The sequence below is a fragment of the Macrobrachium rosenbergii genome, chromosome 6 (assembly GCF_040412425.1).
Source record: "Macrobrachium rosenbergii isolate ZJJX-2024 chromosome 6, ASM4041242v1, whole genome shotgun sequence".
In the NCBI taxonomy this organism is placed as follows: Eukaryota; Metazoa; Arthropoda; class Malacostraca; order Decapoda; family Palaemonidae; genus Macrobrachium; species Macrobrachium rosenbergii.
This window is the reverse complement of record NC_089746.1, coordinates 1,735,191-1,757,811: the sequence shown is the minus strand read 5'-3', so window position 1 is coordinate 1,757,811 and position 22,621 is coordinate 1,735,191. Positions and strand designations below refer to the sequence as shown.

The 22,621-nt window shown below is 42.0% G+C and overlaps 1 protein-coding gene across 3 annotated transcripts in view; it reads left to right on the top strand.

Moving 5' to 3' along the window:
• LOC136839107 (gigaxonin-like) overlaps positions 1-22,621 on the top strand; it is a 268,846-nt gene that overhangs the window by 151,347 nt on the left and 94,878 nt on the right. For all 3 annotated transcript variants that reach the window (XM_067104756.1, XM_067104754.1, XM_067104755.1), the window contains exon 6: positions 1,262-1,575. In XM_067104756.1, coding sequence (XP_066960857.1) covers positions 1,262-1,575 — 314 coding nt within the window. The remainder of the gene's footprint in view (positions 1-1,261; positions 1,576-22,621) is intronic.

The following is a 22,621-nucleotide window of genomic DNA, read 5'->3' as shown; positions in this document are numbered from 1 at the left end:
CAATGGTTTGTGTGTTATGTACAAAATAGTATACTTTTTGTTAGATTTTTGTAAACTTTGGACTCTATTGACCTTGCTGATTAAAACAACACTTTCTTTTAATATTTGATGAAGCCACTGAGACTGCCATCAGGTTAAGTTAAATAAATGTTTGCTTTGTGGCTAAGCTGTAGAGTAACATAGTGCTGTAGCATGGACTTTACTTCTTTGAAAATAGAAAAATTTGAAGGTTAGCTCCCTTGATAGAGGTGAAATTTTCCTCTATACTAACTATGCAAGTCATGGATGTATTAGCAGGGCCAGGGAAGGTGGTTTATCTCACTCTGCAGTGATTATGCAATCCTTCATCTTGTCATATTAATCTCTTAGCCTTTACTGTATTTCCTCAGCTGGTAAATTGGCTTATCATTTTATACTCCATATGTAGACTGTTTTATACAACTGACCTTAAGTTAAAAGAATGAATGTTACTGCTAATGAAGTTTTCTATTTTGCTTGGACATTTTGATTTTAAAATTAACATACTGCTGAATGAAAAGCTTCTAAATTTTGACTTATCTGGTCCTTTTTCTCCTGAATGCTTCTGAATGGTATGCCTATTCATTTTGTCAATCAGTTTCCTTTGCTGGGAGCATTTCCTATAGCAGAAATGGTATAGTGGCTATGACATCGATCACTTTTCATTTTTGCCAATGAGAAAACAGAACAGTAATACTTTATGATAGAATCAATGTTTTTTTTTATACCATTCATGATACCTACATAAAAATGGTTATGCAAGGTACATTGTGCAATAGTATTGAAATGCCATGGACTGAAGTGTAAGGAATGTTTTTGCCGCAGTAACTTCTGCTTAAATTTGCTGCTTTTTATGAAAAGTGGAAGTAATTCCAAGGGATAAATTACTTGGAAAGCCTTGACATTCTAGTGTCTGTATGGAATTACTGTTCAGAACTTATAAAAATTATAGTTTATCAAGTGTGATTAACATTTCATTTAGTTATTTTGATGCACATTGCAGATTTCTTCTGAAATTAGTGTACTGTATAAGAAATGGAAGTACATATAGTCTTTTTGTTTTATAAGAGACAATAAGCAGAACATTATAATGTCATTTTAGGAACAGTTTCACTCTTTATGCAACCCTGCATAATTCAATATCATTACAAAACTGGAATGGCTTTCTTACTGCCATTACCTGCTTTATCATAGAAAAAAATGGAAAAAATGGCTAATAAAGACTGTGTATAATTCCTTTAAGGTCACTTGTTACAAACTGTTTGAGAGAATCTGCCGATTTGAAATATGATCCAAGATTCCAGCAGGCCTTACAAGATCTTAAAGCAGGCAAGCCTCCCTGGGATTCACCTGGAGCTGAAATGGTGCGGGATGCTTTGAAGAAGACACGCAGAATTAGATCTATCAGACAGAGGGGCATGAAGACAGTGCTGGCTTGTTGTGATGATGAAGATATATTTCTAGTTAATATATTGAGCTCATGCCAGTACGGTAGCACCTGCAGGAAGTTACCTCCCATGCCTCACCCAAGAATTAGACCTTCAATTATTACTATGGGTAAGAGTTTATGAAATAGTTTCAGGAGTTACAACAACTTCATGTGATTGTTTTGATTGTTTTAATAATCTTTTTTATATACAGTATAGGGTAATGACTTTTGTTCTTGTGAAAATGCAAACCTTCATCTTTTGTATGGATGTACCTTTGGGAAAATTTTGTTTATTTAAGTAGTGACAGATGAATTGGTAGGAGAACTGCATTCACCTTTTCTTTGGCCACCATGCTTATCGAATATGTTTCACTTCAGTCATCATGGCTGTTGTTGAAGCTGTTCTGAGTATTTCCATGGTTGATGACTTTGACTTACTTGATTTTGGCTTTGGACTGTTGTAAGAATAATGGTGCCTGATGATTCTCCTGCCAAAAAAAGAATGGTCAACATAGATATCTTGGATGAGAATGGTTGTATGCTAAGTACATGTCCTGTGTATCTGTTGACCTTCATTCTTACTATTTTTCGAGTGTGTCATGTGGTTGCCTGCCCAGTGGAAGAAATCTGTGTTAAGGAAAGGTGGTCAAAGAATGTACTGTTGGTGTCTTTGGAGGGTAACACACTGCCATTCTTACCTCTTCTTCCAGGTTCCTCGTTGGGCGAGTGGGTTCCGTTCTCAGCTAGCACTCTGCTGGCCGCGAGTTCGAATCTCCAACCGACCAATGAAGAATAAGAGGAATTTATTTCTGCTGATTGAAATTCATTTCTCTCTATAATGTGGTTCGGATTCCACAATAAGCTGTAGGTCCCGTTAGCCACGTAAAATAAATCTAATCCTTCGGGCCAGCCCTAGGAGAGCTGTTAATAAGCTCAGTGGTCTGGTTAAACTAAGGTATACTTAATTTTTTTACCTCTTCTTCCCCATTCTTTTTCAGCCTTAACCCCAGCTAGTGCTGCTGGGATTGTCTCTGCCCATTCCCCCTTAGTGGTACAGTGGGGTTCCCATAATCTCCTTTATCCCTACATTCATTCCTGCCTCTTATGCTTCTGCACTGTCAAGTCTTACATATCCCCATGAAATGGAGCTGCTGAAGGCAGTGTGGCTTTCCATGGGAAATCTGGGAGAACCTTCCCTATACCGTATGGCCAATATGCATTCAGCCAGAAAGTTCCTTGCCTTGACTTCATCCTTGGTGGTTATTGGAGAAGTTAGAGAGACCCATAATTGTAGGTCAAAGAGGATACACCTCTGCCATTGATGAGCATTAGGTCCAGCTAGGCTTACTGGTAAAAACCTAGATTAGAGCCCTGAGCTCAGGGTACCAACACCAGCTGTCTTGTGGGCTGACATGCCTTTGGGTCATGGCTATATCCACAATCAGAAATGGTTGCCTTGCTAAGGATTTGCACTGGAAGTCATTGGCAGTGGGATGATGAATAGGGTTAAGGCACCAAGTGCTTTGTCTTTTTGGCTTCAACCCTAAATTCCTGCTGGATGACTTTGGATAAAGACTAGTAGGTATTAACAGGGGTCACTGGCTTTAGTCACCTAGGAAATATGCACCAAAAGGAACTGGCTGTCCTTTAGTGTATTTAGCCACTGAATCCCCTGTTTGTTCTGCCACATAAGTGAATAGGCACAATTAAGAGATGGCATAAGGGGGTGCTAAGAATCTCTTAGCTTAAAAATACTGAGACTAAATTGAATATGAGAAATTTTTGCATTAGAACCCTGAATCAGATTGAAAAGATAAAACAGGTATGGAAATAATTAAAGAGATATGAACTGGACATCTTTGATTGTGAATCATGGTGCATAGGAATGGGAAGAGAAGGATTAGAAAGTGGTATTGTGTATGTTCATTCAGAAATAGCAGATGGGATTGATAGAGAAGGGATAGGCATGGTCTTAGTGCCAAATGCAGAAGAGGCACTGACTGGCTAAAGAGCGATAAGCAGTAGTTGTTCCTACAGGAATACAGACCATCATCTTTAATGCAGGAGTATTCCTAAGTGAGATCTGGAATCGGTCATTAAAATTTAGTAACAAGATAATTAAATGGAGACAGGTATCTGAATTGGGGCAGGGGAGTTCCCCCCCCCCTCATACTGGGAACAAGCATTTTTCTTCATTCACCATCAAGGGAGGACGTCTTGCATTGGTGCTAATGACTGCTAAGCTGAAACTTTCTGCATTTTTTGGTGAATTGTAATTTTGTGGTTATTGATTTGTTTAAAAAAGTGAACAACACATTTGTAAAGGATAGAAGTTTGTGTGTGTGGTCTCATTGTGTCCTGTATGTTAGTGGATCCCTGTGGTTTTTGTTCTCTCTCTGCAGTCATGAATCTCCTTCCGAGGGGTGTTTGGCCTGGGCCTCCCCCTTACAGTGGAAGAGGTTTGGCAAGTAGCAGGGGAAGATAAAGGAGCATTTGATGGTGTCGTGGGGTGGGGGCGAGTGCTCTGTCTTTGACACCTCCAAAGCTCTTTGGCTGCTTCCACCTGGACTCCCTTTCCCCATGTCTCTGCAGCTTGTTTTTCTCTTGTTCAGTCCAAGGGACTTAGACACATGAAGATAGGTGACAGCACATTCTCTTCTTTAGAGATGTTCCAGGTGTGCATGCCAGGTTCTCTCCAGGTGAGACCCTGACATATGCGCATGGTTCACTTCCATACCCCTGCGTCATTGACTGCCTCTGGAATGTCCACTTCTTTGGAGTACCAACTGAAGATGTAACCATTTGCTGATATTCCACGAAGCCCATTTTTATCATAATTCCTGGACTGGTTTTTCTGCAGTTGGTGCCCTGGGTACTAACCATGCATCATCTGCTTCTGTTGCTAGCTCCATTCAACTCTGTTCAGCCTCCTGTAGTTGATGTCTTACCTGTAGGAGGTACCCCTGTGGTATGAAACACAGGTCAAAACTCCATTGCCTGCTGGAGTCTCTGCCTCAACCAGCTTCCTAATTTATGGCCAGTGCAAGCTTTGTGGTATTTTTTAAGACGGACCCAACTTGTTTGACCAGTGTTGGCACCTTTTTGTTATTACCAGCAAGCACAAGGAGATAACCAAGAACACACATTCTTTTGGGCTTTGTGGTGCAGTCAAACATACCTACAATTCATCCAGTGAAGGAGACAGGCATACAGTTTGAGCAAAACCTTTTGAAGTCATTGGCTTTGGCCAGTTCCTATCATTTTGGAGGAACTTCTTGGTTTTCCAAGTAATGAGGGAGGTGTCTGGAGATGCCAGGCTAACATTACCTCATACTGCCCAAGGAACATTGCCCACAAGTCCTTGGACACCTTAGGTCCTAATGGATTGTGATTAGATACAATTCTTACTTTTCATCAGAAGAGAACTTAGTCTTACTTCTTTAAAGCCCACACAACCGCACATGCTTCTTTCTCTATGGTTGACCACCTCTGTTGTGATTCATTCAACTCCTGACTAGCATGTGTTCTCTCCTATCAGCATCTAATAGACACAGGCATGCTCCTACCCCACAGCCATCATCAGTGACGGAGTATAGCTTGGTTTTTTTTAGCAATTCAAAGCTATCTCTGGTTTCTTTATTCCAAGGAATTTTCCCAGGAACTTCATTCTTTGTTAAATCTGTAAGTGTCTTCACTATTTGACCATATCCTTCAATATATCCTTTGTAATAGTTGTACATTACTAGTGTTCTTTGCAACTCTTTCTTTGTCTTGGGAGTTGGTAAATTAGAGATAACTTCTATGTAACAGGGGTCAGGTCCATAGTGTCCAGATCCAAATACTTCACCATGGGCTGCCCAAATGTTCATTTCTGAATAATAACTGTTCAGTGAGCACCTCTGATAGATTACCAAACCTTTCACAAATGATTCAACTGTTCCTCCCAGCTGGAGGAATGAATTGCAATATCATTTATGTATCCACGAGAATATCCCATGTGTAACTCAAAAGGTCATTTGTGACCCTCTGAAATGCAGCTCCTGCATTCATTAGTGCTGACAGTAGCCCTCTGTAAGGTCTCATGTAGTAATGAAGATTGCATGACCAATTTGATAAATTAACTCAACTATGCTTGGCACTGGGAATCTATCTGGTTTAGTGCCCAAGTTAAGATATTTAGAATCTTTCTTTTTCACACAAACAATGATGTGTGCAAATGAACTTGAGGGAATTATCATCCTGCATCTAACAACACTTAAATTTGACAATCAACTTCATCACACAACACTAAAAGAATTCAGTGTATGATTAAACCTATCAAATTTGCCTGACCCATCTGAAGATAGTTTATTGTATTCATAATATTTGCTGAAATTCTCCCTTTCTCTTTGCTTCCAAATAACTAACAATTTCAGCTGAAACTTAGTTGATGGTAAACCTTCTGACTTTGTTCTAGATGCTGATGGAGCACACTGAAGCTCACCGAAATGCTCATCGTCTTCATGAATGATGCTGAGTAGAGCAACTTAATATTCATAGTGCTTGATTTTGATGGCATGTAACTGCAATTTATGCCCATCATTGATTTCAACAAGATAAGAGTGATTAGTAATCCGTTTCAGTACTGTGCAAGGCCCCAACCACTTAGTGTTGCTGTTCCTATATCAAAAATAAATTTATTGCTGGCAGTCTCCACATTCTAAAGATTTCTGAGGAGCTGAATCCAAGCTTTTCTTTACCTTTTCAAGATATTGCACAGCAGTCATTCCAATCCCAGGGGATAAATTCTTTTCCCTGAGCCATGTCTCTTTTAACAAAGCAAGAGGTGCATGAGGTTGCCAACCAAACATCATTTGAAAAAGGGAAACCCCAATAGTGCTATTAGGTACCTCTTTGTATGCCCAAAGTGGCAATGTTAGCAACTTATCCCAGTACTGCGGATATTCATCTATATTAGATCTGATCATGGATTTTAGAACACCAATCCACATCTCAACCAAGCCATTTGTTTTAGGATAGCCTGGAATTGAAAACTTTGGGACACATCCCAACCGCTTCTCCATCAAAGTCGTCAGCTTTGAAGTAGAATTTGTGATGCAGTCTGACACAATAACTTTTTTTTATTCCAGTACTTGGAAATATCTGGAGAAGAGCTTCACAGGTTCCCTTGGTTGGTAGAAATGATAGTCCCACTGCCTATGGCCAACAAGTAGTAGCATAGTCTATTACTGATGTTACATGTCACTTTGAAGGGGACCTATGTAATCCATATTCATCATTTCCCAGGGACACTGTGGTCTGCCAATTGGTGTGGCATTGTGGTCTTCCAATTGGTGTAATTGAGACGGAATCACTAGCCTGTTGCTGTGCCTTCATTTGACATGTGACACACATTTAAATATCTTTGCACGTCTTGATGCAAATTTGGTCACCAGAAGAGTATCTTATGCATTCAGATGTTTTCCTGATACGTGGGTGTGCAAACCATACAGATTCATGTGCTAATTTTAGCACATGGCCTCTCTTCCCAACAGGCACAACTAACCGAGTAACTGCCTCTCCAAGTACAAGACCATTGTGGTACAACACTCCATCTTTAACTGACAGAACATACCTGTTGTGGTTTGCATGAAAGATCACACCTACTCTGAACAGGTATTTCAAGAGGTCTACCCTCGTCTTCGTTCAACATTTTACCCCTCTTCTGAACCTGCAATATCTGCAATGTTCTGATGTTTTAGCAACATTGAGTCTGTAATTTTCACAGCTGGTGCCTTTCATGTTGGAGCAGTTTATCATAAGCATCTGATGACAAAGCATATCATATGGCATATCTAGTTCGTCTGTTATGGCGCACAATATGTCAGCGGGTGCATAACAGCTAGTCACCTGCACACTACCTATTTCGGTATCAACTACATGGTTAAAAGCTGATTTCAATCTTGCCCTCTTCCCTGATGCAATTTGCTCAGGTTTAACACAGTGCTTCTTCACTGCTGAAATATCTGCTCCAGTATCCACATATGCTGTGAATATTTTACCATTACAAGTAACCACCTTAAACCATTGCTCTTCGTTTTCTCGTGAGGTTGTTTTCCTTTGATTCAAGCTTTGCGCTTTGCATTAAAGAAATAATTCAGCATTGATGATTTCTAGACATCTCAGGATCTAACAGAGCTTTCTCAGTAGGCTCAACAACAATTATTCCGTGGATGGGTAAAAAAGATTTATCTCTAGTTGTTACTATGCCAGATGCTAAGTCCTTGTCCCTCACAAAACACCTGTTCCAACTATGCCCCTGTATTTTGCAGTAAAAACAGTTCCCTTCCGCATTTCTTCCCTAACCTTAGAGGGTAAACTCTTTTGATCGTGATCATTCCTTGAAATCTTACTTTGAGTCTTGGTTCCATGATGACAACTACTGAAAGCATGGTTTTGGTTATAAATATTTACAGTCTCATAGTTCAAGATTGTCTGTTTTGAGCTATGAAATACCTTCTTGGCACATCATTTACTCCTTAATACTCTAATTCTTTCAGGGAGAGCAGTCTTGAACTGATTTGCCACCATTAAATCAAGGTGGATTTTAACTCCTGACTGGTATGTCATGACTCTTATGTGCCTCAGCTTTTCAGATAATATTTCAATCAGTTGAACTCGAGATCCAAACTGAGTGTAGCTCTCACTTACCTTGTGATATGCTGAATCAAACATGTGGTGGTATTCTCTGAGGGTCAGTCTGTATTTGCGAGGCAACAACAGCTTCCTTTTTTCATATTTGATTAAATCTTCTGTTTAGAGCATGGACAATTATGTATTTGCCTTTTCAGTAAGATGAGGTCACACCAAGTTTACCCATAATGTCTGATACCTTACAGCTTTTGCAAGCAGCTGCAAATGTGTCCAAGAAGATGGCATCATCTTCATGGCTGGTATTGATTTGAGAGGCCAATGACTGATCTCTTTGCTATCTGGCCTGCTTCTCTTCTAACCTATCCTCATAACATTTCTTGGCTGCTAGTTGTGGTTCTCTCTCTTCTTTCAGTGCTCTCGCCACTGCTTTACTACTTTGCTATACCTTTTCCAGTTTATCAGCTCTTTCTTGTTCTCACTCTCTCTTCCCTTTCCATTTCTAGCTTAAGCCTCAGAATTTCTAGTTGCACTTTTAAGATTTTCTGTGGTTGTCTCTCCTCCCATTGCTCCTTTCTCTTTGGATTCTACTGCTAATTCAGGCAATTCCAATTCCATCTTATGCAGTTTCACTTCTAAAGCTCTCTCTCCCAGTTCCTTTCTTGACGAATTGGACACTTCCCCTCTACAGTCCCCTGCATTCACCAACTATTTGCAAATAATATAACTTCATGTCATCTTCAGTTTCTTTAAAATCTATTCTTATTCCATGCTGGAAATGCTAGGACCATTATCTCGAGTAAATTCAATACAAAATACCACCAAGTCTGACCAAACATAAGCTTATTTGTTCCTTATGCAGATCAGGATTACATAAATAAGATAGCTTAAGAAAATGAGTTCAGTTACCCTAATAACTAGGCACTTAGCAAAATGTTAACAATAAGCACAGCACTATGTGAAATATAAGGTACTTTTACACAGGATATAACATTGAAGTGATTGTGATTCAAACAAGATTTCTTTGAACAGGTTATTTTAAAGCACTAAAATAACTAATAGCAAAGTGCTTAAATAATTAATGGAAGGTTATGCAGCATTAACCCTTTCATATCTGCATAGTTATCACATCACTGAGGGCACATGAGCCCGATGTGTCTGGGGAGCTTCGACAGTGCGAAAAAATAATTATTTCGAAAATTCAGCAAAAATAGAAATTTTATGCCAACAACGTTCATTTTGCTGTCCTTTTTTTCTAAATGTTTATATTTTATGGTGGAATAGTCAGAATAAGAGTCCCAGCCCTCTAAATACAAAAAAATGTGAGTTATTTCACGAAAAAAAAAAATCTTTACTTATTTTCATATTTTCGTTCGTAACCCAAAAAATATGAATGTCAGGCGAATGAATTATTTTTTATGAGAAAGCCAATAAAATTCTCTAAATATCGACATATAAAAGAATGGAAAACGAATAAGTCCAGCTGGTGAAAAATTGATAGAAAAAGGGCAAGAAACAGAGCGCTCTGCCCGGCGTATGGTGAGAATTATCGCTAGAAAAAGATTTTTTGAAGAGCCCTATCTCGGTTATTTTTCATAGAAATTACTTTGTAAATATACGAAAATGTAGAGGAAAAGTTGAAGAATAATGTGAGAGTCAAGAAAAATGGCTTTGGTAACGGCAACAGTTTCATTTTGACGTTATAAATTGATTGAAACGAAAAAAATGTTACCGTTGTCAACATTATCGTTCGTAGCTCAAAAGCTATAACAGTTAGGCGAATGGATTATTTTTTGAGAAAGCCAACAAAATTCTCTAAATATTGATATATAAAACAATGAAAAACGAATAAGTCCAGTTGGTAAAAATTTATAGAAAAGAGGGTAAGAAACAGAGCGATTTGCCGGCGTATGGTGAGAATTATCGCTAGAAAAAGTTTTTTTGAAGAGCCCTATCTCGGTTATTTTTCATAGAGATTACTTTGAAAATATACGAAAATGTAGAGGAAAAGATGTAGAATAAAGTGAGAGTCAAGAAAAATGGCTTTGGTAACGGCAACAGTTTCATTTTGACGTTATAAATTGATTGAAACGAAAAAAATGTTACTGTAGTCAACATTATCGTTCGTAGCTCAAAAGCTATAACAGTTAGGCGAATGGATTTTTTTATGAGAAAGCCAACAAAATTCTCTAAATATTGATATATAAAACAATGAAAACGAATAAGTCCAGTTGGTGAAACAATTTATAGAAAAGAGGGTAAGAAACAGAGCGATTTGCCCGGCCTATGGTGAGAATTATCGCTAGAAAAATTTTTTTTGAAGAGCCCTATCTCGGTTATTTTTCATAGAAATTACTTTGTAAATATACGAAAATGTAGAGGAAAAGATGTAGAATAAAGTGAGAGTCAAGAAAAATGGCTTTGGTACCGGCAACAGTTTCATTTTGACGTTATAATTTGATTGAAACGAAAAAAAAATGTTACCGTTGTCAACATTATCGTTCGTAGCTCAAAAGCTATAACAGTTAGGCGAATGAATAATTTTTTATGAGAAAGCCAATAAAATTCCCTAAATATTGACATATAAAAAATGGAAAACGAATAAGTCCAGTTGGTGAAAAAATTGATAGAAAAGAGGGTGAGAAACAGAGCGCTCTGCGGCGTATGATGAGAATTATCCGCTAGAAAATTTTTTTTTTTTGAAGAGCCCTATCTCGGTTATTTTTCATAGAAATTACTTTGTAAATATACGAAAAAGTAGAGGAAAAGTTGAAGAATAAAGGGAAAGTCAAGAAAAATGGCTTTGGTAACGGCAACAGTTTCATTTTGACGTTATAAATTGATCGAAACGAAAAAAAAAGTTACCGTTGTCAACATTATTGTTCGTAGCTCAAAAACTATAACAGTTAGGCAAGTGAATTATTTTTTTATGAGAAAGCCAAGAAAATTCTCTAAATATCGACATATAAAATAATGAAAAACGAATCAGCCCAGTTGGTGAAAAATTGATAGAAAAGTGGGTAAGAAACAGAGCGCACACCAGGCATACGGTGAGAATTATCGCTAGATTTTTTTTTTTTAAGAGCTCTACCTCGGATTTTTTCATAGAGATTACTTTGTAAATATACAAAAATGTAGAGGAAAGGTTGAGGAATAAAGTGAGAGTCAAGAAAAATGGCTTTGGTAAGAGCAACAGTTTCATTTTGACGTTATAAGCTGTTCGAACGAAAAAAAATGTTACCGTTGTCAACATTATCGTTCGTAGCTCAAAAGCTATAACAGTTGGGTGAATGAATTATTTTTATGAGAAAGCCAAGAAAATTCTCTAAATATCCATATATATGATAATGAAAAATGAGATTCAGAGCCCTGCCTAAAATCCAGACGTCTCTATGTGATGCACTAACAAATTTCCGCTAGTTTTACAGCAAAAACTTTGCGAAAGCATGTTGAAACTGTTCTCGATTTGACGTCGCTTTATGTAAACAGCCACACGTGTTTACCCAGCCTCACGCATGGTCTCTGACAGAAGTGTGGCCTGCCAGGCCTGCGTGGGTGTGATCAGCTGATGTCATTGTGAGAATTTTACTACGCCATGGATTTGCATGCATGCACAGTAGAGGAACTAAAAATTTATAGAAAATAGAGGATACCAAACAGAGTGTTTCCAATAATGTAATCCTACATTTTATAAAAAAAATGTAAGATACGAGAGAGAAACGTGGGTAGGATCAGCTGATTTCATTGTGGGAAATTTACTATGCCAGGGAATTGCGCATGCGCAGTATAGGGACTGCTTGCCTGGCGTATCGATGCCTAAGTTACACGGTCCAAGGTATGCTTTAGCCTATGGAAACCACCAACTGTACGAAAATAAAAAAAATTTACCCCTACCACACGTACGAAAAATGTTGGTAAATTTTACGTATAATTACGTCAGTCAGACAGGAAGGGGGGTAGGGGGTTATTGCGTAATATGCCGTCAATTGGGCAGGAAAGGGTTAAGTGTCCAGCTTTAATGTGAACTATCAGATTAAGAATGAATAAAAAAGTGACACTAAAATATGATAAAAGTTAGCAATAATTTTCAGTAACAATTATATGCCTTTACACTGCAGTATTAAAATCCAGTGTAACAAATTTACAGCTGGATTATAGTAATTCCCAATATCAGTTAGCTGTAACTACCGCAATAATGACCAGTTCATAAATATCAGCAGCAATACTCAGCAGTGATCTGTAACAGCACCGTGGGTCCCTGCTAGGTTGCGGATCAGCAGTCGCACCTTCAGTTAATCGCAGGTTTTTCTGTGGAACTTATCTCCAAACATATTGTGGAAAATTAACTAATCTGCAGATTTTTCATAGAGCAATATTCGCTGATTACTGTATTTTCATTTTATTTTCGTGACTAAATACATTTTCTGAGTTCAGTCCCGTGTCAGCCGGTGAAATTCCATTACAGCACGAATTTCTAGGTATAATAATGCTAGATATACCAGAGAAAAAGAGCTTTCAGGAAAGCTGGGGTTACTACCCCCAGTCAAGCGTCTTCTAGGAACACGTCGGTATAAGGAAGGGTGAGTGAAATACCACTACCACGGAAACATACTCGAAAGATCTCTCCTTATCAAAACCCCCGGAACAGAGCGGTGAGCCGTTACAGCCCCTACACTCAACACCCGCCAGGACGGCGACACCAGCGCCACCTACCTCATTCCATTTTCTAGCACGTGATTGCGTCCATTTCTTTTGTGTGCTCGTCTTCCTTTTTTGGATTATTTTCATCAACGCCATGTCATCGAGCAGCTTTACCATCTCCAAGTTAAGTACCATCTTCTTGTGGGGTTTTGTTCTATTTTTTGGCTGTTATGGTCTCGTATTTTCATAAATATTGAGATCTTTTTATGACGCCACGGCGTCCTCCGCCAGCCATGTCGACCGCGAGGCGACTCCTTCAGTTCTTTTCTGTTGGAGTTGTCTCCTCGTCGTTATAGATAGATTTTTGCCCCTTGGTTCCCATCCTGGTGGTTCCCTGCGGTGGCTCCCCCCTTTTTGTTTCACGAAATTACGTTTCATTGGCCTATCGGCCTTTGTTAGGGTGATGCCCCGTCCAGGTACCCCCCCAGGTTGGGTTCCTTATTATTTTTGGTCTCAATTAGGCTAATTATTTTATTCTTGGAGATGGTGCTCTCTTTTTATTTTATTTATTTTGTTGTTTACCTCCTTGTGGTGGCGGCAGCCTCAGATCTAACCGCTTCCCCGAGGTAGGCTCGCACCTATTGAGCACATTTTTGTTCCGTTTTTATGTGTGATGGTTATTTAGTGGAGTAGGCTTGTTTTGCTTCCATCCCCTTGCCCTGGGTGTGGAGATCATCAGGTTGAGGGAGTTTTGGTTGCTGTTTCCTCCGGGGTCGTTTTTTGGTGGGCAGAGTGAGCCCCTTAGTTCTCTTCCTTCATTTGGGGGAATAGAGTTCTTTGGATGTGTTTCCTCTAGGCTAGTCGCCTCCTTGCCCCCCCTTCTCGATCCCGGTTGGTTCTCGGCACAAAATTTCTCTCCCTGTTGCTTCCTCCTCCCCTCCGCACTCCTCCCTTTTTTCCTAGCCTATACTAGGTTAGGTCCCTATTAGGCTTCGCCTAGGAAGGAGTCGGGCATCGGGCTGGGTAGCTTCCAGTAGTAGGCTACCCTCCCAAGTTTCATTATTCTTGGAGGTATGGGTGCAGTTGAGCAGGTGATATGTTTTTCCCCTGTCTCCTGTTCCCTTCTTGGTAGCCTACCCCTCTCCCCTACTCCACCCCCTCCCCCCCCTCACCTCCCTTCCAGCCTTGCTCTACTCGCGCGGGTGACGCTAGATGGCGTTTTCTCCGAGTTCAGGGACTCCTCCATTTGGTAGAGGGATTCGCTCCCTCCCATACAGTCCCTAGCATCGCTGCGTTGGTGTTGGTGGTTCGTTAGCTCGAACGTGTTCGAGACACTATCCCACACCTCTCATCTCCCCGTCGGGTTACGTAGATAGGGTTAAATATAATTGCTCCGGCTTATGTTATGAACATACGAGCATCTTGCCCGTCTTGTTTCTCCGGCGGGGAAGTAAGTGAGGAAAGGATTTACATTATATAAGGGGAGCGGATCCCTCCGGTCTCCGGAGTATTTACCGTCACTTGTTTAATGTTATTATTTTTGAATGATATTTAGATAAGTCTGTTTATCTAACGGAGTACTCTCCTCCTTTATATTATATATATACGTGAGTCCGGTTCTACACCCGGGGGCTCCGCCGTTATTTTTACTGGCAGCCCTTGTGGTGAGTTCCTGGTTTCTCATTCTTTCATTCCCCGGAGTATTCCGGGGTCTGGAAGCTTTTACCTTCCACTCTGTGTAATTTAGAGCTTATTGGCCCAGTTTATGATAAGGGAGTTCTTCTCTGCCGGAGTATTCCGGTTGTAGTTGAGTTTCCCGGCCTTGCCGGCTTTAGATTGCTTAGGGTGGTGGGTTCATGTACTTTTATGTACTTTTCTACTTACAGACTGTTCGCTGTGAGGAGCCGGGGTGTACCGCTTCCCTCCAACAACCCTACGGTCACGTAGTGTGCCAGACCCACGCTGGTTGTGCGGTCCGACTCGACGACCTGGTAGTTTGGCACCCCGATGGTTGTGAGGTTTGCTTCGCTCTCTGTGCAACCGTCCAGGATGAGTCGGTAAGTGACAGTCTTCTTCCGTTTTTACGCTCCTCATATTGTATATTGTTTACGGGGTTCCCGGACTGTTTTTTCGTTCTTGGCTAATTGTTGGTTTTCTTGCAGGCGGACGAGTCTTCCAAGAAGTCTGCCTTGGAATCCCTCCGGGCCTGGGTGGCTGGGTTTGGCAGGAATGTTCCGTCGGGGAAGCCCTACGTCCTCGACGCTAAGTTGAGGGACCTGCTCTACCCCGGCGCACGGGTGGCGGCCGCAGTGCCAGAAGATCTTGCCACCCCCATCATCCAGCAAATCCGGGATGCGACCCAGCCACCCCAAGTGGATATCCTCTACGCTGAGGTCTCGGAGGATGTAGCCGCCTTGGACTTAGACCTGGAACCGATGAACACCGAGCAGGACCAGGTGGTAAGTAGCGAGGTAGGTGAGGTTGTTGGGGCGGGCCCCCCTCTTTTTGACTCCCCAGTTTCATCTGTTTCTTCCTTCACAGGTTTTGTGAAGTCTTCCTCCTTGGGTGATAGAGCTCCGTCTGCTATCCCCAAGTTGAAGTTGAAGACTTCATGGAAGGCGAAGGGCTATAAGTCCTCGTCTTCCAAGAAGGCATCGCCCTTCCCCCCGTCGAAGGCTAAGGTCTCAGGACCTGTAGCCTCCGGGAGCAAGTCTGGTTCCTCCGGCAAAGGCGCGAGTAAGAGGGCTGCAAAACCAAGCCCTCCTCGCCAGCCTGCTTTCGGCGCTTGAGAGGCCTTTGCGAACCAACTTTTCAGGAAGTTCACTGAGGATTTAGATTTGAGATTCAGTAAAATCTCCGAGAAGTTGGCCAGTCATGATAATATACTGGCGGGAATGGCTCGCCCACCCCAGCCGAACCCCAGTATGTTATCCCCGACACAGCGGACCTCCCGCCGTTCGATGTCGGTAACCCTTGGCGTTTCGACTCCGGGCCATCCAACATGATGGCAAGCTCACGGTTGAAGGTCTTGGCACGAGACGGCTGGAGGAATTGGAGTTCTTCCCCCGATCTCTTGCCCCCTTACCCAGGCCGTGAGACTAACGGAGGAAGCATGGATTCGGTCAGATAAGGTTCCTAGGGAGACTGTCATCGTCCCTAGGGACCAAGCTCAGTCGGCTCTCCTGCGCACTCTGGACGGAGTGGCAGGCAGAAAATACTGAAGTTGACTCCTTTCAAGGGCAACTTCACAATGTTCGCCCTGGGAGACAACCTGCCCACCCCTTGCTTGAACAAAGTCGCTCTGGCTCACGGCCCGAGCGTGCTTTGAAGGTAATCCATTACCGCAGCTGAGGGAAACAGACCCCACTTCCTGGTATTCCCAGGAAGTGATGAGTTCTGGGTGGGCGCCCGTCCACTTTCACTGTCGGGAAGCTGGACCCCTTCTGTGCTTCCTCGCAATTCAGTTAGCAGCTCCCCAAGCTGCCGGAATCTTTGTTGAAGGCGGAGTTTGATGCCCGGACTAAGTTAGCCCGGTCCTTGAACTCCGTCTGCCTTACTGAAGCTACTGCCGTCTCCTGCGCGGACGAGCCATTTCTTTTCAGGTCTTGGCTAAGTCCCTGCTGGCTGGCTTTCAGTCTGACCTGTTCGAGTTCATCATGGCCAGACTGGAATGCAGGAAGTTCATATTCGCCGATGCCACTATCCGCCACGAGCCTAACAAGCTCATTAAAAGCTCGATCTGGGGACCTAACCTCTTCCCAGAAGAGGAGGTCACAAATGTTATGGCCGAAGCTACAAGGGCCAATCAGAGTCTGCGCTCTCGCTGGGGCATTTCTGCCTACAAGCGCAAGACCCCAGAATCTGCCGGCCCCCAGACGAGAGGAGGCAAACGTTTCAGGAGGCATAAGAGGCCCCACCATCAGGCGGTAGTTCAAGCCGTCCCGGTCTCGGCAGTAGCACAGCCTTCCACCTCCAAGGCTCACCCCCAACAGTATGTGCTGGTCCAACCAGCTGCGCGCCCTATGTGGCCGCCAGCGTACAACCCCACATATGAGGGCCGTGGATACTTTCACGGCCTTAATAGGGTCGCAAGGGGGGGAAGAGGCAGAGCCCCTCATAGAGGAAAGCTCAACACCACCCCAAGGGGAAGGCCTGGACGTGGTAGAGGGAATAAACCCGCTCCCTCCCACTGAGAGAACTCAGGTAGGTGGTCGCCTGTATTGGTTCAGGGACCAATGGACCTTCAGCCCTTGGGCACACAGCATTGTGTCCAAAGGACTAGGATGGAGCTGGATCAAGAACCCTCCTCCTCTAACCAGATTTTACCAGCCACCCACATCAATCCTACAGGATTACGTGACAGAATTGCTCAACAAACAAGCAATAAAGAAAGTAAGGCACCTAAAGTTTCAAGGCAGGTTATTCACTGTTCCCAAAAAAGACTCCGATCAGCAAAGAGTGATCCTGGATCTGTCGCGTCTAAATCTCTACATAAAATGCGACAAATTTCGCATGCTTACGGTAGCTCAGGTGCGGACTCTACCTCCGCGTGGAGCCGTCACCACCTCTATCGATCTTTCAGACGCTTATTATCACGCCCCGGTTGCGCGGAACTTCTCTCAGTTCCTCGGTTTCAGACTCGGGAATCAAGCCTACTCCTTCAGGGTCATGCCCTTCGGTCTAAACATTGCGCCCAGGGTATTCACCAAGCTGGCGGACACGGTAGTGCAACAACTCCGGTCTCGAGGATATCCCTAGCAGCGTACCTAGACGATTGGATAATTTGGGCACCAACAGTTCCGGAGTGTCAGAAGGCTACGTCCATAGTCATCAATTTCCTGGAGTCGTTAGGTTTTCAACTGAACAGAGAGAAGTCCCGCCTGACCGAGTCCCGGTTTCAGTGGCTGGGTCTCCAGTGGGATCTGTCCTCTCACACGTTATCTCTCCCGCCTCCCAAGAGGAAAGAGATAGCATCTCTCACCAGGAAATTTCTCAAAAATCAATCGGCATCCCGCCGATCCCAAGAAAGAGTCCTTGGGTCTCTTCAATTTGCCTCAGTGACGGACCTGCTCTTAAAAGCAAAACTAAAAGACATAAACAGAGTGTGGCGGAGTCGAGCCAATGTCAAGCTCAGAGACAAGGTCTCCTCTATTCCTCGAATCTTAAAGACAAGACTGCGGCCTTGGACCACAGTCAGAGGCCTGTCCAAAACAGTTCCACTTCAATTTCCCCCTCCGGCACTAGTTGTTCACACAGACGCTTCCCTAAGCGGCTGGGGGGGATATTCACCAAAACAGAAAGTACAAGGAACATGGTCCACAATGTTTCAGCAGTTCCATATAAATACCCTGGAAGCTATGGCGGTCTTTCTAACTCTGAAGAAAATCCGCCCCCCCAACCGGATTCATATCAGGCTGGTATTGGACAGCGCAGTGGTAGTTCATTGCATCAACAGGGGCGGCTCCAAATCAGGTCGAGTAAACCAAGTAATGGTTGCTATCTTCTCCCTGGCGAACAAGCACGGCTGGCACCTGTCAGCCACCCACCTAGCGGGGTGCGGGCGTGGTGGCGGATTCCCTGTCCAGGGCTACTCCGTTGGAGACGGAGTGGTCCCTGGACATGGAATCTTTCAAATGGATTTGCCGCCAGGTTCCGGGCCTCCAAGTGGATCTGTTCGCGACGGAGAGCAACTTCAAGCTCCCCTGTTACGTGGCCCCGAACCTGGACCCTCAGGCGTACGCCACAGACGCAATGACAGTAGATTGGAACAATTGGGAGAAAATTTATCTGTTCCCTCCAATAAATTTACTGCTGAAAGTATTACACAAACTCAGGACATTCAAAGGTCAACCAGCCCTAGTAGCCCCTATTGGCCGAAGAGCAATTGGTTCCCTCTTCTTCAGGAACTGGGATTATGGAGTCTTCGGATTCCCAAGCCCATACTGACCCAGACAGTACAAACCAAGACTGTGTCAGCTTCCTCAAGAATTCAGAATGCCCTAGTTTTATGGACTTTATAAAATTGCAGCCAAAAAGGAGCAAACATTGACCCTGTCAACACTCTGTTTTAGAATCAGATAAAAGAGATTCTACTCTTAGACAGTATGACTCAGCAGTCAAAAAATTAGCCTCCTTCCTGAAAGCATCTGAAGCCAAAATCATGACGACTAATTTAGGAGTTTCTTTCTTTAGATCACTGTTTGAAAAAGGCCTTGCTCCGGCCACTATTACCACAGTCAAGTCAGCCCTGAAGAAAGTATTTCTTTACGGCTTTAAAATCGACCTTACAGATTCCTATTTTTCATCTATCCCCAGAGCATGCGCTCGTCTGAGACCAGTATCACGCCCACATTCTGTTACGTGGTTTCTCAATGACGTCCTTAAGTTAGCATCAGAGTTGGATAACTTTCATTGCTCTTATCAGGATCTGTTAAGGAAGACTTTATTTCTGATTAGCTTGGCTTCAGGTGCTAGAATCTCAGAGCTATCGGCTCTTACTAGAGGTGATAATTTTGTGAACTTCCTCCCGTCTGGAGAGGTCCTCCTTTCCCCTGACCCTAGATTTTTAGCCAAGAACGAAGACCCACAAGACAGATGGTCTCCTTGGAAGGTGGTGCCCCTTCCTCAAGACCAGTCTTTATGTCCAGTTTATACACTTAAATCTTACCTTTTAAGAACTCCACAGAGTAAGTCGGGTCCTGTTTTTATCAGGGAGAAAGGTGGTACTCTTTCACTGAATGCTATAAGACAACAAATTCTGTATTTTATTAAACAGGCCAACCCAGATTCAGTTCCTAAGGTTCATGATATTCGAGCAGTTGCTACTTCCATTAATTACTTTCATAATATGGACTTCTCAGAACTATCCAAATTTACGGGTTGGAAATCACCTCTAGTGTTTAAACGCCACTATTTAAAATCGCTCGAAGCCCTGAAATTTTCTACCATAGCTGTGGGTAGTGTCATCTCCCCACCTTAACTAATCATATCCTTATCCTATCCTTTCCCCCCCGCCCCGCCTGCCTCATTTACTTCTCTGCTTATCCTCCTGGTTGATTATGCCTCACTGCCTGGCTCCTCATATTGATGTATCTTGTCTCTGTTGAGTGGAAAATGTAATCTGACATGTTATGATTGTTTTTTCTTGTGGGGTACTGGGCGGTTTTTATTTTGCTCCATGTACCCCAGATATATGTATATGTTCTGTATATGTTATTTTTCATTGATCTTGTCTCTTACGTGTTTAGCCTAAGTTTACTTGTGTAGTTTTAAGGTTGTATTTGCATTTATCTTATGCACATTTCATGTTTCAATTTGCTTTAGTAATTTTAAGATTTTTGGGGCCTCTTCCCCGTCGTGCCGGGGACTTCCCCACGTTTCATAGTATTAAGTTTTTGATGTGCCTTAGATTTAGTATTCTTGCTACATGTAAGAGATTCCCTGATTAAAATTATTTTCGTAATTTTTGCCTTTTCTTCAGATTACCCCCTTTTTTTCCTCGTAGTTGCAGCCTTGGCATGATTCTCTATCACTATTTCACCGGCTGACACGGGACTGAACTCAGAAAAGGGATTTTGACAAAGGAAAATCTATTTCTGAGGAAGGTCCCGTGTCACCCGGTGACCCTCCCTGACTCACCTAGTACTCTCCCCCCCCTACTTGCACATGCCAAGTCTGGGGTTAGTGCTAGCATGGAATGAGGTAGGTGGCGCTGGTGTCGCCGTCCTGGCGGGTGTTGAGTGTAGGGGCTGTAACGGCTCACCGCTCTGTTCCGGGGGTTTTGATAAGGAGAGATCTTTCGAGTATGTTTCCGTGGTAGTGGTATTTCACTCACCCTTCCTTATACCGACGTCTTCCTAGAAGACGCTCGACTGGGGGTAGTAACCCCAGCTTTCCTGAAAGCTCTTTTTCTCTGGTATATCTAGCATTATTATACCTAGAAATTCGTGCTGTAATGGAATTTCACCGGGTGACACGGGACCTTCCTCAGAAATAGATTTTTCCTTTGTCAAAATCCCTTTTTTATGATAAATGGTTTACTAATTTTCAAATATTAATATTAATGTAAACACAGCAGAATATCAATAAAATGTTAAAGTAAAATCCCTCAAAATCATGAAACAGCTTACTGATGTAAACACCTCAGTTCAAACCCTCCCCCTCTCTCTCTCTCTCTCTCTCTCTCTCTCTCTCTCTCTCTCTCTCTCTCTCTCTCTCTCTCTCTCTCTCTCTCTCTATACATATCTTTTAATGAAAACGCAGCAAAATATCAATAAAATGTCATTTCACTTACAGAATCCATGTATATTTTATTATATTGATCTACTATCATCGTAATGTGTATAAAAAAAATTAATCGTCTCAACATTTGTAATTGTTTTTACTGATGTAAACATAATATCTGTTCACCCCCCCCTCTCTCTCTCTCTCTCTCTCTCTCTCTCTCTCTCTCTCTCTCTCTCTCTCTCCATGCTATTGGCTGGAAGGGTTTGAAGTAGCAAATCACACAGCTTGTAGCTTGGATGCTTTGTGTACTGTATGTACTGTCTAGTGTATGAGTTGTATTTTTGTTTTCTCTCTCTCTCTCTCTCTCTCTCTCTCTCTCTCTCTCTCTCTCTCTCTCTCTCTCTCTCTCTCTCTCTCTCATGCTTGGGTATGTACGTTACAGTTTTTTTATAACGTACTGTATGTACGTATGCATGCACTCATTTGTATGCATTGTGAACTTCTTGGAGTTTTGTATTTTTATTATGATACACTGATTCATATTTCATTAGAAGATGTGTATAGTACTGAGAGAGAGAGAGAGAGAGAGAGAGAGAGAGAGAGAGAGAGAGAGAGAGAGAGAGAGAGAGAGAGAACTGAGGTAGTAGTCTCAATCAGCTAATTCTGAGAATGTAAACATTACAAATGGCCGGACAGTATTTTTTATACATTTTACGATGATAATAGATCAGTATAATAATACAGTATAATTGGATTCTGTAAGTGAAATAACATTTCATTGATATTTTGCTTTTACATTAATATCAGTATTTGAAAATTAATAAATCATTGTAACATGTACATTCGTATGTACACACTCATTCGTATGCATCGTGAACTTGGAATTTTAGTTTTGTATTTTGATGTTTATGATACAGTAATTTATATTTCATTAAAGGATATGTACAGTACTGAGAGAGAGAGAGAGAGTTTTTATTGCAAGTTTAGGATGATTAAGACACACAACAGTACACAAGACAATGTTTTATCACTGTTGATTGTATTTATAATTTGGTATTTTTTTTTCAATGCATATTTAAATACTGTAGAGCCCTGGACCTTGACGCTAATCCGTTCCAGAAGTGTCGAGATGCGATTTAGTCGAAATCCGAATAAATTTTTCCCATAAGAAATAACTGAAAATGGATTTAATCAGTTCTTGATGACCAATCACTACCCCAACCTTGCCTTTTTACACAAAACTTTATACATAAATTACAATTAAATAAGTTATGAGTTAAATAACTGACCGTATTAGACGCACATTTTTCATTTTTAAATGCATACTGTATAAAAAAAACTGGCCTACAACCAATGCGGCTGTATTACCGATGGTAGTCTATAGGTGCTACCAGAATTTACTGTAACCAGTAGACACAAAAACTGTTGTTAATAATAATAACATTGAAAAACAAGCCTGATTATTACAGTAAATTAATAAAAAATATTAAAAATAAGCCGAATTATGTCTGTTACCATAAGCTTAAGAAAAATTGCCTAAGTTACATCGGCACGAGGCAGCTTGTGGCATGAGCAGATGTAAACAAATCAAAGCACCATCCTGGTAGCCTGTCGCACTACTAATTACACAAACGTTTACGTTCAGTATTAACTTAACGGTTAATTTCATACAGAGTC